Below are 14,009 nucleotides of genomic sequence, written 5' to 3' on the forward strand. Positions count from 1 at the left end.
GGTATGATGTCATTCAAAATATACAAATATACAAATAAGGCACTTCAAAATAATATATATACAGTGGTACCTCGGGTTAAGAACTTAATTCGTTCTGGAGGTCCGTTCTTAACCTGAAACTGTTCTTAACCTGAGGTACCACTTTAGCTAATGGGGCTTCCCGCTGCCGCCGCGCAATTTCTGTTCTCATCTTGAGGCAAAGTTCTTAACCTGAGGTACTATTTCTGGGTTAGCGGAGTCTGTAACCTGAAGCGTCTGTAACCTGAAGCGTTTGTAACCCGAGGTACCACTGTATATATATCATACAATACATCTCAAAAAATATACAAGTAGCTGCAACTCCATAACGTGGGCATAGAGGGCAGCCGGGTTTAGATCCTTTCAGATGCAACCCCCCCCCCCCCCCGCTTTCGATCTCTCACACCTTCCGTTCCTTCACAGATACATCCAGAACTCACAGCCGTACCTCAACAACATGACAGCCGTGGGTTGCGCACTGGCGCAAGCGTCTGTCTTCCCACTCGGACTGGATGGCCTCCACATCAGCAAGGGCCTCTTTCCCTTTGTTTGCCAGGTACATGATAGACTCTCTAGAGGTCTGGGGCATCGTCTGTTGGACATAGACCTCCCAGTTAGATCACGCATAGGGCTGTTTCTGAGACCCGTAGCTCTCTTCTTTTTCCATCTTCCCCTGGGATAGAAGCGAGAGCTCCCCATGGAAATTGATGGACGAAATCCAAGTTTTGACATAGCAACACGCAGGCACCAATTTGCCTCCTCCCACCACCGAAAAAAGAGAGCAAAAGGTAGCAGGCAGTGGAGGATTTGATGCGCTTTCTAACTAGGAATCTGTGGGAAAATTGATTCCTTTTTTAATTTTAAAACACGTTTAGAGGTATATGCATGCAACTCGATGGAGCATGCAACTCGATGGTTTGCGCTCCAAGGACCGTTTTGGGTTGCAAAACCAAACTAGCCTCAACCCTGCCGCTGAACTACATTGCAAGGCTGCTGTAAGATACTCTCTTTCTCTTCTTTTGCCACACCCATTCAGTCAGCAGAATAGGAATATTATTTAGCGGAGCAGACAATATAAAATCTTAATTGACCATTGAAGCTTAAGTTAAGTTGGTACGTTCTGCTGTATTTTACCAATGGGAAAAAGTAGGTGGCCGTCTTGACGCTTCCATTAGAGAATTGTAAGCGAGGGCCTCCAACTTGGATGGCTTTGAAAGAGGATTAGACAAATTCATGGAGGACAAAGCAATCACTGGCTACTAGCCACAATGGCTATGTTCTACCTCTACTTTCCTAGAATCATAGAGTCAGAAGTCTTCTTCTTTGGTGATCACTTGTAGTCGAGTAAGATTGTCTTCCATAGGCATGGTTTTAACAATGAGTCCATAAGTGACTGTGCAGACCAATTCTGGATCCACACGTCCTTCCACAGTGGGGACCTAGGTTTCCAGGCGGGAGTTGATCACAGTGAGGGTTTGCCAAGCGTGCCTTCCTCTAAGCACGTTTCTACCTTGCGTCCTGAGTTCAAGTGTCTTCAAAGCCAATTACACCTTTGGTAAAGGCTGTTCTCCAACTGGAGCGCTCGCAGGCCAGTGTTTCCCAGTTGTCAGTGTTTGGCGCTGTGGTCTAAACCACAGAGCCTAGGGCTTGCCAATCAGAAGGTCGCGTTTCGAATCCCCGCAACGGGGTGAGCTCCCATTGTTCGGTCCCTGCTCCTGCCAACCTAGCAGTTTGAAAGCATGTCAAGTGCAAGTAGATAAATAGGTACCACTCCGGCAGGAAGGCAAACATGATTCCATGCACTGCTCTGGTTAACAGAAGCAGCTTAGTCATGCTGGCCACATGACCCGGAAGCTGTACACCAGCTCCCTCGGCCTATAGAGCGAGATGAGCACTGCAACCCCAGAGTCATCCGTGACTGGACCTTTACCTTTATACTACATTTTTTTAGATTTGCCTTGAGACAGTCTTTAAACCTCTTTTGTTGACCACCAGCATTACGCTTTCCAATTTTAAGTTCGGAATAGAGTAGTTGCTTTGGAAGACGATCATCAGGCATCCGCACAACATGACCAGTCCAACCAAGTTGATGTTGAAGAATCATTGCTTCAACACTGGTGATCTTTGCTTCTTCCAGTACACTGGTATTAGTTCGCCTGTCTTCCCAAGTGATGTGTAACATTTTTCAGAGACACCGTTGGTGGAATCTTTTGAGAAGTTGGAAGTGACCCCAAGGGTCATTCTAGTACAACCCGCTGCGGTGCAGGAATCTCAGCTAAAGCATCCATGACCGATGGCCACCCAGCCTTGGCTTTAAAACCTACAAGAAAGGTTTCTCTAAGGCCGCATGCTTCCAAATACAACTCCCATCAACCATGACACTTGGCCATGCTGGAAGCTGATGGGAGTTGGAGTCCAATGCAGGTTCCCCAGACTTGAGGCCGAGAAAGAGGCAGGAGGATGGCAGAGGAAACAGGGGAGGGAAATCAAAACGGCAGGGAACAATAGATGGTGCATTGCAGTGGCACAACCCAGCCAGCTTTGCTCAATTCACATGGAACTTGGGTGGGTGGGATTGAGAATTTAAAATACGGCAGAGGTCTTCCTTCCCCAAAATGGTGCCCACAACTCCTGTCTGCCTCTGGCAGCACAGCTGGGTGAGACTGCTGGCAATTCTGGTCCAAAACCTCTGGAAGGCAGCAGATCAGGAAAGGCTGGCAGAAGTGGTGAGATGGGAGATCGGACTCTCCCAGCCATTTCCCTCCTAACAGGTGATGCTTCTGGTATTATAATATTATACAGAGACAATAAAGGTAAAGGTAAAGGGACCCCTGACCATTAGGTTCAGTTGTGGCCGACTCTGGGGTTGCGGCGCTCATCTCGCTTTATTGGCCGAGGGAGCTTCCGGGTCATGTGGCCAGCATGACTAAGCCGCTTCTGGCGAACCAGAGCAGCGTACGGAAACGCCGTTTACCTTCCCACCAGAGCGGTACCTATTTATCTACTTGCACTTTGACGTGCTTTCAAACTGCTAGGTTGGCAGGAGCAGGGACCGAGCAACGGGAGCTCACCCCGTCACGGGGATTCGAACCGCCGACCTTCTGATCGGCAAGTCCTAGGCTCTGTGGTTTAACCCACAGCACCACCCACGTCCCTTACCGAGACAATAAGCTGGGGTAAATCAGGGTTTTTTGGGAGGATGGGGGACACAGAGAGAGAGCACCCACCCACCGAAGCTGCATTTTAAAGCCCTCTCCACTCTAGACTGGCAACCACATGGCTTTTCCATCCAAGGTTGCCTCCATAATGTCTAGTTTGTCTCTGTGCTGCAGCTTTGTGGGAATGTCTGGCAGTTCTTGGGTATGTTGGGCCAAATGTGGCAGTGCTCTTAACCATGCTCTTCTGTTGCTGTTTTGGGCTCTCCAATCCACAGGCTCGTCTTTGGCTCCTGGGCTTGGGCTTCAGCTTGGGCTACGGCAGCATGTTCACCAAGATCTGGTGGGTGCACACGGTTTTCACCAAGAAAGAAGAGAAGAAAGAACGGCGGAAGGTTAGGCGCTTTGACCTGCTTTACCATGCCGCCAGAGACGAACTGCCTAGCAAGGAAGAGGGAGCCTGTGTGGCCCTTCAAGCGTGGCTGGACTACAACTCCCATCATCCATGACCCTTGGGCCATGCCGGCTGAGGGCTGATGGGAGTTGGAGTCCAACTCAGGTTCCCCCTTCTAGTTGCGTAGCTTTCAGAGGTGTAGCCATGTTAAGTCTGCGCTATGGCAAAACCCACCAAATAGTCTTTTTGGCCAAAAGGCCAAGAAGCGATACAAATAGTCTTTTTTTTAAGCACGTGAAAGGTTCACAATTTGTTTGTGGCGTAAGCTTCTATGGATGGATGAGGGAGGGGGTGTTTTTGTTTTTACTTTCCATTTTGTGCTTTTATCCTGCATTTTTATCTTGTGAACCACCCTGAGATCTCTGGATAAAGGGTGGTATATAAATTTAATTGATGATGAAGAAGTGGGCTCTGGTCTGTGGATGTTTCTGCTGTAATAAGATTTGCTGGCCGCAAGACACTTTGAGGTTTTCGGTTGCAGGTAACACTGTAGGGAGAGCGTTCAGCCGTTTGGTGCTGAGAAGGCCTCTCTTTGAAACGCCATTATTTATGAAACAGTTGTGACTGGCTAGATGGTGTGCGAAGATACCTTGGGAGCATCGGGCGAGAACTATGCATGCACCATACCTGTAAATCGCACAGCTTCCGCCAAGAATCCTGGAAACTGTTGTTTGTTAAGGCTCTTGGGGACCCTGGCAGCTATGTGAGAGGCAAACTATAGTTCCCAGCATTTTATGGGTGGGGGCTTTGGGGGTGATCGCAAGACCAAAGCCACCCATTTCAGAAGAAACCTATCTGAAATCAACACCACCACTCCCTTGTTTTGGTCTCAGAATTGCTAATGCAGATTATAGTTGCCTACTTCATATCTGGCAGGTGTGTCTCTAGGTTAAAGGCTTTTGGGTGGAGCGGTTCATACAATATAGCGAATCTCAGGTGTGCCATAGAGGGGAGCCTCTGTGCTTGACCTCTGTGAATGTTTTTTTGCGTATTCTGGAACACCCCTTTCAGCTGACTCAGGGCTCTCCCCGTCTTTTGAGCACTCATCCTGATTAGTTTGCTGGGAGATTAGGTGACATTGGGCGTCGACTGAGCGTTCATTCCGAATTGTGTGCAGGGGGCGCAGATGGCATTGCGTCAAAGCAAGCATTGTCCCACATTTCCCACTGATTTCCCCACCGCTTTCCTTCTCAAAAAAACCCCGCCCAACGCTGAATGGCAACTTAAATTGACCAAAAATGCACAGCTTGCAGATTTAACGTATAGAATAAGAGAACGAGAAGAACATACGATGAGAGAAGATTGGGAAATGTTTATTGAGTATACTATGGGGGGAAACTGTGTACACTTGAAAACGTTGGCGGCATTAAGATAAATTCAACAGTGTAAATAAGTTTTGATGGATGTAATAATGGAATACTGAATGGTTTAGTTTTTTGTAAAATATGCAGGGATTGATGATATGTAAAATGAACCATGGAAAGAGAAGGTGGGAAGTCCTTGATATTTTAAGGATGTTTAAATAGTAAAACAGTAAATTTAAATTATATACAAAAAAACCTGCCCAACCCTTTGGGAAAGTGGGTTTGCTGCACAACGTCTCCCAGGCAGCTATAACTACACAACCTGAGCCAGCCACAATGGGACTGAATCCCACCCCCAAATAACAACCGTCTGGAAGTGCCCTCAGGCCTCTTGTTCCCTCATTCTGTCTTTCCTCTTCTCTTCCAGACTCTGGAGCCCTGGAAGCTCTACGCCACAGTTGGGCTGCTTGTCGGGCTTGACTTCGTCATCTTGGCCATCTGGCAAATTGTCAACCCACTGAAACGCACCACAGAGGTAATGCCCTTGCGTGTGGCTCTCATGCTGGGAGGCTTAAATAGCTTGCAGGGCGATTGAACACAAGTCACATCCACAAATGCACAAGGTCCATGCCCAGTGCTTAATTGGCGACAGAACCAAACTAGGAAATCAGTTTTCGGTACAAGGCCTTAATTACTATTATTTATTTGATTTGTATACCCCGTTTTATCAAAAGATTCCAGAGCAGTGTACAACATTAAGAGCTCATTTTACGGAGCACAATAATAAAAGCATAATAAAAGGCAGTGTAATAATAAAATAATCATAACAACAGTCCACCCAACCCCACAGCTTTAACAGGCCATAGATTATTTAACGGCCAAGAGGAATGTTTTCGCCTGGCGCCTAAAGGTATGTAATGACAGCACCAGGCAAGCCTCTCTGGGGAGAGCATTCCACAGATGGGGAGCCACCACCGAAAAGGCCGGTTCTTGTGTCGCCGCCCTCCAAACCTCTTGGGGAAGGGGGACATAGAGAAGGGCCTGAGATGACAAGTGCAGGGTGTGGGTCGGTTTGTATGGGGAGTGGCTGTCCTTAAGGTATTGAGGTCCTGTAAGGCTTTATAGGTCAAGACCAGCACTTTGAACTGGGCCTGGAAACCAACTGGCAGCCAGTGCAGTTGGGCCAGGATTGGGGATATATGCTCAAACTGTTGTGTTCTGGTGAGCAGCCTGGCCATCTAAGAGCCTTTCCCAGATGCTGGACTTCCAGCATCAATCAGCCTCTCCCAGCGGGAGCAGCGGGCAGGGATCATGGGAGTTGCAGTCCAGCAACAGTTGGAGGGCGCCAGGTTGGGAAAGCTGGCCCAGTGCAAAGGGTTGAGCTACTGCTGCTCAGCCCTCCCCCGTCCTTTCCACCCCCTCCCCATTTAAAATCCCATCTGCAGAACACAGTGATCAGGGGAGTGTGGCAGTCTTTTCAGTATCCTGGTCCCAAGCTGTACTGCATAAGGCTTTGTAGACCGACACCAACAACTTGAGCCTTGCTAAGTGGCAGCAACCAGTGCAATTCTTTCAGCAGCTGCATAATACGAGGGCGATGTTCCGTCAGAAGTTGAGCCGTCGCATTTTGCACTCGGTGCAGCTTCCAGGTCAGCCTCAAGGGCAGCCTCACGTTGCAGTCATCCAGCCGGGGATTAGCATGGACGATAGGGGTCAGGCTGCCCTGTTCCAGAAATGGCTGTGGTTGTCTTACCAGCTGAAACAGGCCAAAGGCAGCCACCAAGGTCGCCCGGGCCTCTAGCAGTGATTCCGCAGATGGATCCAGGACCACCTCAATGAAGCTGCTCCTTCAGGGACAGAGTGACCCCGTCCATAGCAGCCAGTTGACCAATGAGTTGGGCTCAGGAGTCACCCACCCATGGTACCTCCTTCTTTCTAGGACTCAGATTCAGTTTCATCCAGATTGCCACCAAGTCTTGGCACTGGTCCAGGACTTCTCCCGATTCAGTTGCTACGGACAAATGGAGCTTGGGTAGCACCAGCGTACTGATGACCCCTCAGCCCAAAGTCCCAGATGACCACTCCCAGCAGCTGAATATATGTGTTAAATAGCATAGGGAGCAGGATGGTATCCTGTGGACTGAAAAAATGGAGAGGGATGCCACTGAGCGAACACAGAGTGCCTTTATGCCCACCCCTGAGCAACTGCAGCTTGCCTACATATATTTCAGAGTTGTGGAACAGGGTGTCCAGTGCAGGCGGCAAGGTTTTCAGCCACGCTTGACTCTCTTTTGAGGACAGAGCATTGTTTATTAAAACAGAGCTGACAAGTTTGTCTGTTTTTGCAGTGGAAGAGGGCAATGTTATACTCACAGTAGGCAAATTGTTCCGTGGACTGCGTGACCTTGCAGGAAGGGCTGTAGTGATGGTTTTCACTAATAAGCATCTACACGAACACTTATCCCGAGCTGCAGACCATGGAAGAATCTTCCTCCACCTCCCATTTTGCCTCTTGTTTCCCCCCCTCTCTCCCCTCCACTACCTGATCCTAACTCTACTCATTGTTCTCCCACAGCCTGCCAATCTCACCAAAATTTCCTGGCTCCTTCCCACCCTAATACTCCTGACTCCCCTTTTGCCCGTCTCTCATCTGTGTGTCTGCTTCTTCCTCTCTCCCTCCCTCCCCTCTGACACACGTGGGGTTCGTGGCAAGACGTCGCCGGCAGACAGCAGTTTTAAGATGTTTGTCGAAGGATCAGTTCAATCTGCTTTTTAAGAATTTACAGCTGTTGCTTCATGTTCTGCGCACTTTGTCGCTGGCACACAAACACACCCCGCTTGCTGCACACGGATATTCTTGTAACCATTGGTTCCTGACATGGGACAACCTTCCTGGGGAATTCCCAGGTGGAACTCCCGTGCGTGTGAGAATTCTAGAACGGGTTAAAGTGACTTCGGGTCCTCCACCTGCCATCACCACCTTTCTTTATAGGCAGACATTCTGCAAACCTGGGATACTTTCATTCAGTTAATATCTTCTGAAAGCCTTAAAGGGGAGCCTCTTCCAGCCTTACCTTACCTTGCAAGGTGGCAGTTAAGGGACCTTCCTTATATTTGTGTTTTTGTATTGTATTTTACGTTGTGAACCGCGTTGAGATCTACAGATGCAGGGTGTACAAATTTATTACAGTCGTACCTCGGAAGCCAAACAGAATCCGTTCCGGAAGTCCGTTTGACTTCCAAAACCAAAGCGTGGCTTCCGATTGGCTGCAGGAAGCTCCTGCAGCCAATCGGAAGCTGCGTCAGACGTTCGGGTTCCGAAGAACGTTCACAAACCGGAACACTCACTTCCAGGTTTGCGGCGTTCAGGAGCCAAGACGTTCGGCTCACAAGGCGTTCAACTTCCGAGGTACGACACTATATCAAATTTATCAAAACCCAGGCTAGCATCTTAGAACTGAAATGGACGCAGGAGGTCGATTATATGTTCTCCCTATGGTCCCTGATACACACTTTAATACAGCTGGGGAGGCACACTGCAGTTGCAATCGGAGCACCAATGCTGGGAGAAGGGGTGTTTCCCCAGTCTAAAATGCCCCCCACCCACGGAAGCAACCTTCGGAGCAACAGTGGAGAAAGGGCAGACATAATCCCCTCCCCCCCAAAAATTGTGGGTCTAACAACTGTTTTACAATATGATTTATCTCAGGGGAGCAGCGCAGCAGAATGGTCCATTCTCCACAACCACTGCAGAAGCATCCCACCCAGTTAGGGGTGAGGGAATCAGGCGGTCCAATCACAGACATGGGGAAGGGCCACGGCTCAGCAGGTAGAGCATCTGCTTTGCATGCAGAAGGTCCCAGGTTCAATCCCCGGTATCTCCAGATAGGGTTGAGGGTGTCCCCTGTTTGAAATCCTGGAGAGTCACTTCCAGCCACCGGCGGTGTCTGTTGCCCTTTTGGACTGATAGGGCAGAAGGCAGGGAGACTGACAGTAGGTGGCGCCAGAGCCGAGGGGCAGAGCCCACCCTCACTGGTAGTGAGACAGCAGGCTGGTGGGTCCAGTTGAGAGCAGACGAAGGTTGACGGGACAGTGTGCCATTTCCCTTCGTGGACCAGCCTGCACTGCAGCCCGCCCAGTCGAGAGCTAGATGGACCAATGGTTTGATTCACTATAAGGCAGGTTCCCATCTTCCACCGCCTGGTAGTTGCAACACTGGCGGTGCTATTAAAGTTCAGGCATCTCTATCTGACCAAGCGTTACAAGCAGTTATTAGCCGCGGTTATGGCCAACGTGATGCAAGAGGGACAACTTGGAACAAAAGAAAGTCACCAATAATTAATCTGTCAAAGGCCGAGGCTTGCGAACTTCCTGATTCCAGAAGGGTTAGAAGTTTTACAGGGTTTTGTGTTTTCAGGTATAAAGATAGGTGCTTACAGGTATCTGTGGTAAGACCAGCAAAAGGAGCCCTCTCTACAGCTGCACCGCCCAGGAGAGGACATTCCCTATGGCAGCCCCTAAGTCATGCCATTCACTAGTGTTTCTTCACTGTACATCTTCAGGCAAATTCTGAAGGCACACCTAACTTTGCCCAGTTCTTTGGCACCTGAGATACCAAAGGTTGTCCATGCCTGGCTTGAATTGTGGTCCCCGGGCTGGATAAAATTGTGTGTCTGCTGCTAGAAGACCCGTCATCTCCTCCTCAAACTCAAGCAACAGCTACACCACGTTTCTCAGCCTCCTAGATAGTCGTTGGACTGGGAATGTCTGAAATCCTGGAAACCTACTGCCAGTCTGTGCAGACAGCATTGAACTAGATGGACCAAAGAGCTGACTCGCTATTACTCCACCTACCCCAGCATTATCTACATAGACAGGCAGCAGTTCTGCTGGGCTTCCCAGCTTGGAGAATCTGGAGAACCTGGAAACCTTCTTCATAAGAAGTTGGTGCTCTGCCATTGAGCCATAGCCCTTCCTGAGGTGGGGGGGGGGGCTCCACAACTGTTCTTCTCATTTGTTCTATAAGACATGCCCCCTAAAACCCTCGAGCAACAGCTACACAACTTTCCTCAGCCTATCAAACCTCTGCTGAGGACAGTGAGTCAAGCAAGGCCCACAGGATTCAGAAGTTGAGATTTGAGGGCAACCAATGGCCAAGATGAGGAAGCAGCCGTGGAGGCTTGGAATGTGACATCTAAGTGTTTAAGGAAAGCCTCTTTGCATTCCAACCCTTGTGGAACCAGGAAGTTTGCAAACCTCTGCCCTTTGACAGATAAGTGATTAATTACTGGCGAGTTTCTTTTGTTCAAGGAGTCTCTCTTGCATCACGTTGGCATGAGGTTCTCGGTCAGATGGAGATGCCTGAACGTTAATAATATCGCCTGTGTTGCAACTACCATGAGACAAGAGATAGGAACCTGGCTTTGAGTGAGTCAGACTATTGATCCGTGTGATGGTCCTGGGGAGGGGATGTTACCGTGCGGTGTGGTCTAAGTCCGGTTCTAGGTTGAGGGTATGGAGGCTGTCCGTCAGGGGCGAAGCGAGGTCCAAAGCGAGGAGTTGGGCATGGTCAGGAACTCTGGCAGGAGAGCAGGTCAGGGTGCCGGCAGGAACAGGTTACCAATGATGTTGCTCCCACAACCTGGGACTGGGCTGGCTGGCCTTTATCTCCTCTGAGGCCTAGGGCGGCCCCAGTCCACAGGTGACCCGCCTCTCCTGGCCTGGAGGCAAGCACTCCTCCTGATAGAACTTAGTTCCCTCCGCCTCTCTGCCCTGAGCCTCTGCAGCTCCAGAGAGGCTGGAGGGTTACTGGACCCAGAGGCAACCTCACCTTCCCCTGACAGGGCTGAGATAGGCACACCTGCAGGCAATGGGTCCTCAATCACCTCTGGAGCCAGAGCGGATTCAGCTGGAGCCAGAGCAGATCCAGCACAGGTGAGGGCCCTTCAGGTTCAAGCCCCAGCCCTGGCTCAGCCAGCCCTGGAGGCAGGGACTCCTGTGCAGGCTGGGATTCCTCAGGTTCAGCCTCTGAATCCAATTCCCAGGCCATCACAATCCGTCTAGCTCAGATGGCTACAGTAGAGGCTGGTGCTAAGGGGGAACTGGCTCCCTGTCCCTCCTCAACCTCAGTCTGCTTTCAGTCAGGTCCCACCAGCCTGCCGTCTTGCATCCAGTCAGGGACTGGGCTTTGGCATATCATTGGCTCTAGCGCCACCTACTGTTGGCCTCCCTGCCTTCTGCCCTACTGAATGGGAATCAGTCACTGCTGGTGGACTGGATTTCAGCCAGGGGACATTCTCAATCGTACCTGAAGATGCCAGAGATTGATCCTAGGACCTTCTGCATGCAAAGCAGGTGCTCAACCCTTGAGCAACAGCTCTTCTGCAGTGGCCAGCCAGACTCAAAGCTTCCAGTCTGCCCCCTATCATTTGTAAATCAGGGCCTGCAATTTACAGTACTAAAGGGATGCGAGTGATTGGCAGTCAACCCCGGTGCCACATTTATCCACATGGTCTGCTCGCAGAGTAATTTTTCATTCATTCATCATCCCCATTTACCTGCTGCTTAATATGCAAAATCCATAAGGGATTTTAAACATAAAACACAATGAGATCTAGAGGCGGACCTACATTTTGGAGGCCTTGAAGCTCGAACTGTTATGGGGGCCCCTTTGAAACTACCACGAGGTCTAGGTAACCACTGTTATCTTCTTCCGTGGGGTCGTTTACAAAAATCTTTACAACATCTGTGCTATGGAGTCTCAAACTTTGGGGATGTTGAAATATAGGTAAAAGGAAGATAAAGGGACCCCTGACCATTAGGTCCAGTCGTGACCGACTCTGGGGTTGCATCGCTCATCTCGCTTTATTGGTCGAGGGAGCCGGCGTACAGCTTCCGGGTCATGTGGCCAGCATGACTAAGCCGCTTCTGGCAAACCAGAGCAGCGCACGGAAACGGTGTTTACCTTCCCACCGGAGTGGTACCTATTTATCTACTTGCACTTTGACATGTTTTCGAACTGCTAGGTTGGCAGGAGCAGGGACCGAACAACAGGAGCTTACCCCGTCGCAGGGATTCGAACCGCCGACCTTCTGATCGGCAAGTCCTAGGCTCTGTGGTTTAACCCACAGCGTGCAACTCAAACGGGGTCTACTACACACAATTTTTTTAAAGCGATGTGGGCTGAAGTCACTTCTGGGGCCCCCCTCCAGGATTAGAGGACCTGAAGTTTAAGCTCCATTAGTTACATTGTAGATCTGCCCCAGATCATTAAGAGAGAAAAGAAAGATGTATACACAACACCGTAAGCAAACATATAAAAGCAGAGAACCCGCCGGTAAAACATCTGGGTAAATTTCAACAGATCATAAAACAGAGCGTTGGGATAAAATCCTACAAACCGGAGAAAGTCCGCTTAAATAGATGGGTCTTCCAAGAGGTGTTGAAAGCTTGCCACAGTTTCTGCCTCAGAAAAGGCACGTGGAAGGGTGGAACCCTGGCCGTGGTTTGAAAGATAAACCCAGCGACAGGCAGAAGGCATGAGGAGGGCCTAGTTCAAACACATTTGCCACATGCCCTGTTCTCCAGTTTGAACCGCATCTCCACCTGCTCCTGGGCACGTAATTGGGGCAGGCCTGACTCTGCCCGGCGTCACACGCACTTTGGCCCACACAAGGCAACAGCTAAATAAATGGCTGGCACTGTGACTCATCATTGTTAACTGGTGTTTCGCATCTTCCTCAGCTATTAAACCCTTCCTTCCTGTGTCCCCTGCAGGAATTCACCAAAGAGGAGCCCAAGAGTGACATTGACGTGCTGATTCTCCCTAAGCTGGAGCACTGCAGTTCGGAGAGGATGAACACTTGGCTGGGTGAGCCTCTTCAGCCATGCTGCTGGGGGGCTGGTTTTGTCCAGCTTCTGCCCATCCCTTCTTCCCTATGCCTGTGCCCTCCTTCCTGTCCTCTGGAATACCTGTTTCCCCATCCCAGGACTACTAGAGACCCTGCCAGACTGGTGTGTGGGTGTGTGTGGGTGTGGGTGTGGGTGTGGGTGTGTTCTGCAACATGTCATCGGTGCAATAATAGTACATTAGAAATGGATCTCTGGGGACGCAGGTGGCGCTGTGGGTTAAACCACAGAGCCTAGGACTTGCCAATCAGAAGGTCGGCGGTTCGAATCCCTGCAATGGGGTGAGCTCCCGTTGCTCGGTCCCTGCTCCTGCCAACCTATCGGTTCAAAAGCACGTCAAAGTGCAAGTAGATAAATAGGTACCGCTCCGGCAGGAAGGTAAACGGCATTTCCGTGCGCTGCTCTGGTTCGCCAGAAGCGGCTCAGTCATGCTGGCCACATGACCCAGAAGCTGTATGCCGGCTCCCTCGGCCAATAAAGCGAAATGAGCACCGCAACCCCAGAGTCGGCCACGACTGGACCTAACGGTCAGGGGTCTCTTTACCTTTAATGGATCTCTGCTGCTTTCACAGTGCTACTGCATTCTTCCCATCTGGAAGAACACTTTTACATTACAGCGCACCATAAATGGGACACACCAACTGCAGGACATGCACTGGTTGGAAATGGAGCAGTATGACTTCCCATAAACCTTTGGCAGGCAGAGTGTTGAAAAGCACATTGGGTATAACCACCCCATCAGCACCATGAGCCCAAATAATTATCCTAGAGCTGGAAGGGACCATGAGGGTCATCGAGTCCAACCGCCTGCAATCTTTTTCCTGATGTAGGGCTCGAACCCACAACCCTAAGATTAAGAGTCTCATGCTCAACCGACTGAGCTATCAGTGAACTGTCTCCAGACTAGGCAAATTGGTAGTAAGTTTGAACAAGGTTCTTTTAAAGTTAGTTATAGTAATGTCCATGGACCACCCATTCCTCCTTTCTGAAAACATGGCATTCAGAATTGGTACTATAATACCAGATTTGAACACAACTGCTTGCTATTAAACACCATATATGCTAGGGAGAAAGCAGCACTTCTGGCTTCAGAAAACAGGAAGCTGATGGTGGCCAAGCTTCACGTACAAAACCATTTCCTAACCTATTGTTCCAGCAAAGGGACCATGT

At 49.8% G+C, this 14,009-nt stretch overlaps 1 protein-coding gene across 1 annotated transcript in view; it reads left to right on the forward strand.

Moving 5' to 3' along the window:
• The window catches only part of GABBR1 (gamma-aminobutyric acid type B receptor subunit 1), a 186,518-nt gene that overhangs the window by 161,637 nt on the left and 10,872 nt on the right, over positions 1-14,009 (forward strand). Inside the window, exons 17-20 of the mRNA XM_080991621.1 lie at positions 442-574; positions 3,452-3,568; positions 5,359-5,466; positions 12,708-12,801. Of these exons, the coding sequence (XP_080847747.1) occupies positions 442-574; positions 3,452-3,568; positions 5,359-5,466; positions 12,708-12,801 (452 nt within the window). The remainder of the gene's footprint in view (positions 1-441; positions 575-3,451; positions 3,569-5,358; positions 5,467-12,707; positions 12,802-14,009) is intronic.

This window comes from Podarcis pityusensis (genome assembly GCF_964106645.2).
Source record: "Podarcis pityusensis genome assembly, chromosome: 2".
In the NCBI taxonomy this organism is placed as follows: domain Eukaryota; kingdom Metazoa; phylum Chordata; class Lepidosauria; order Squamata; family Lacertidae; genus Podarcis; species Podarcis pityusensis.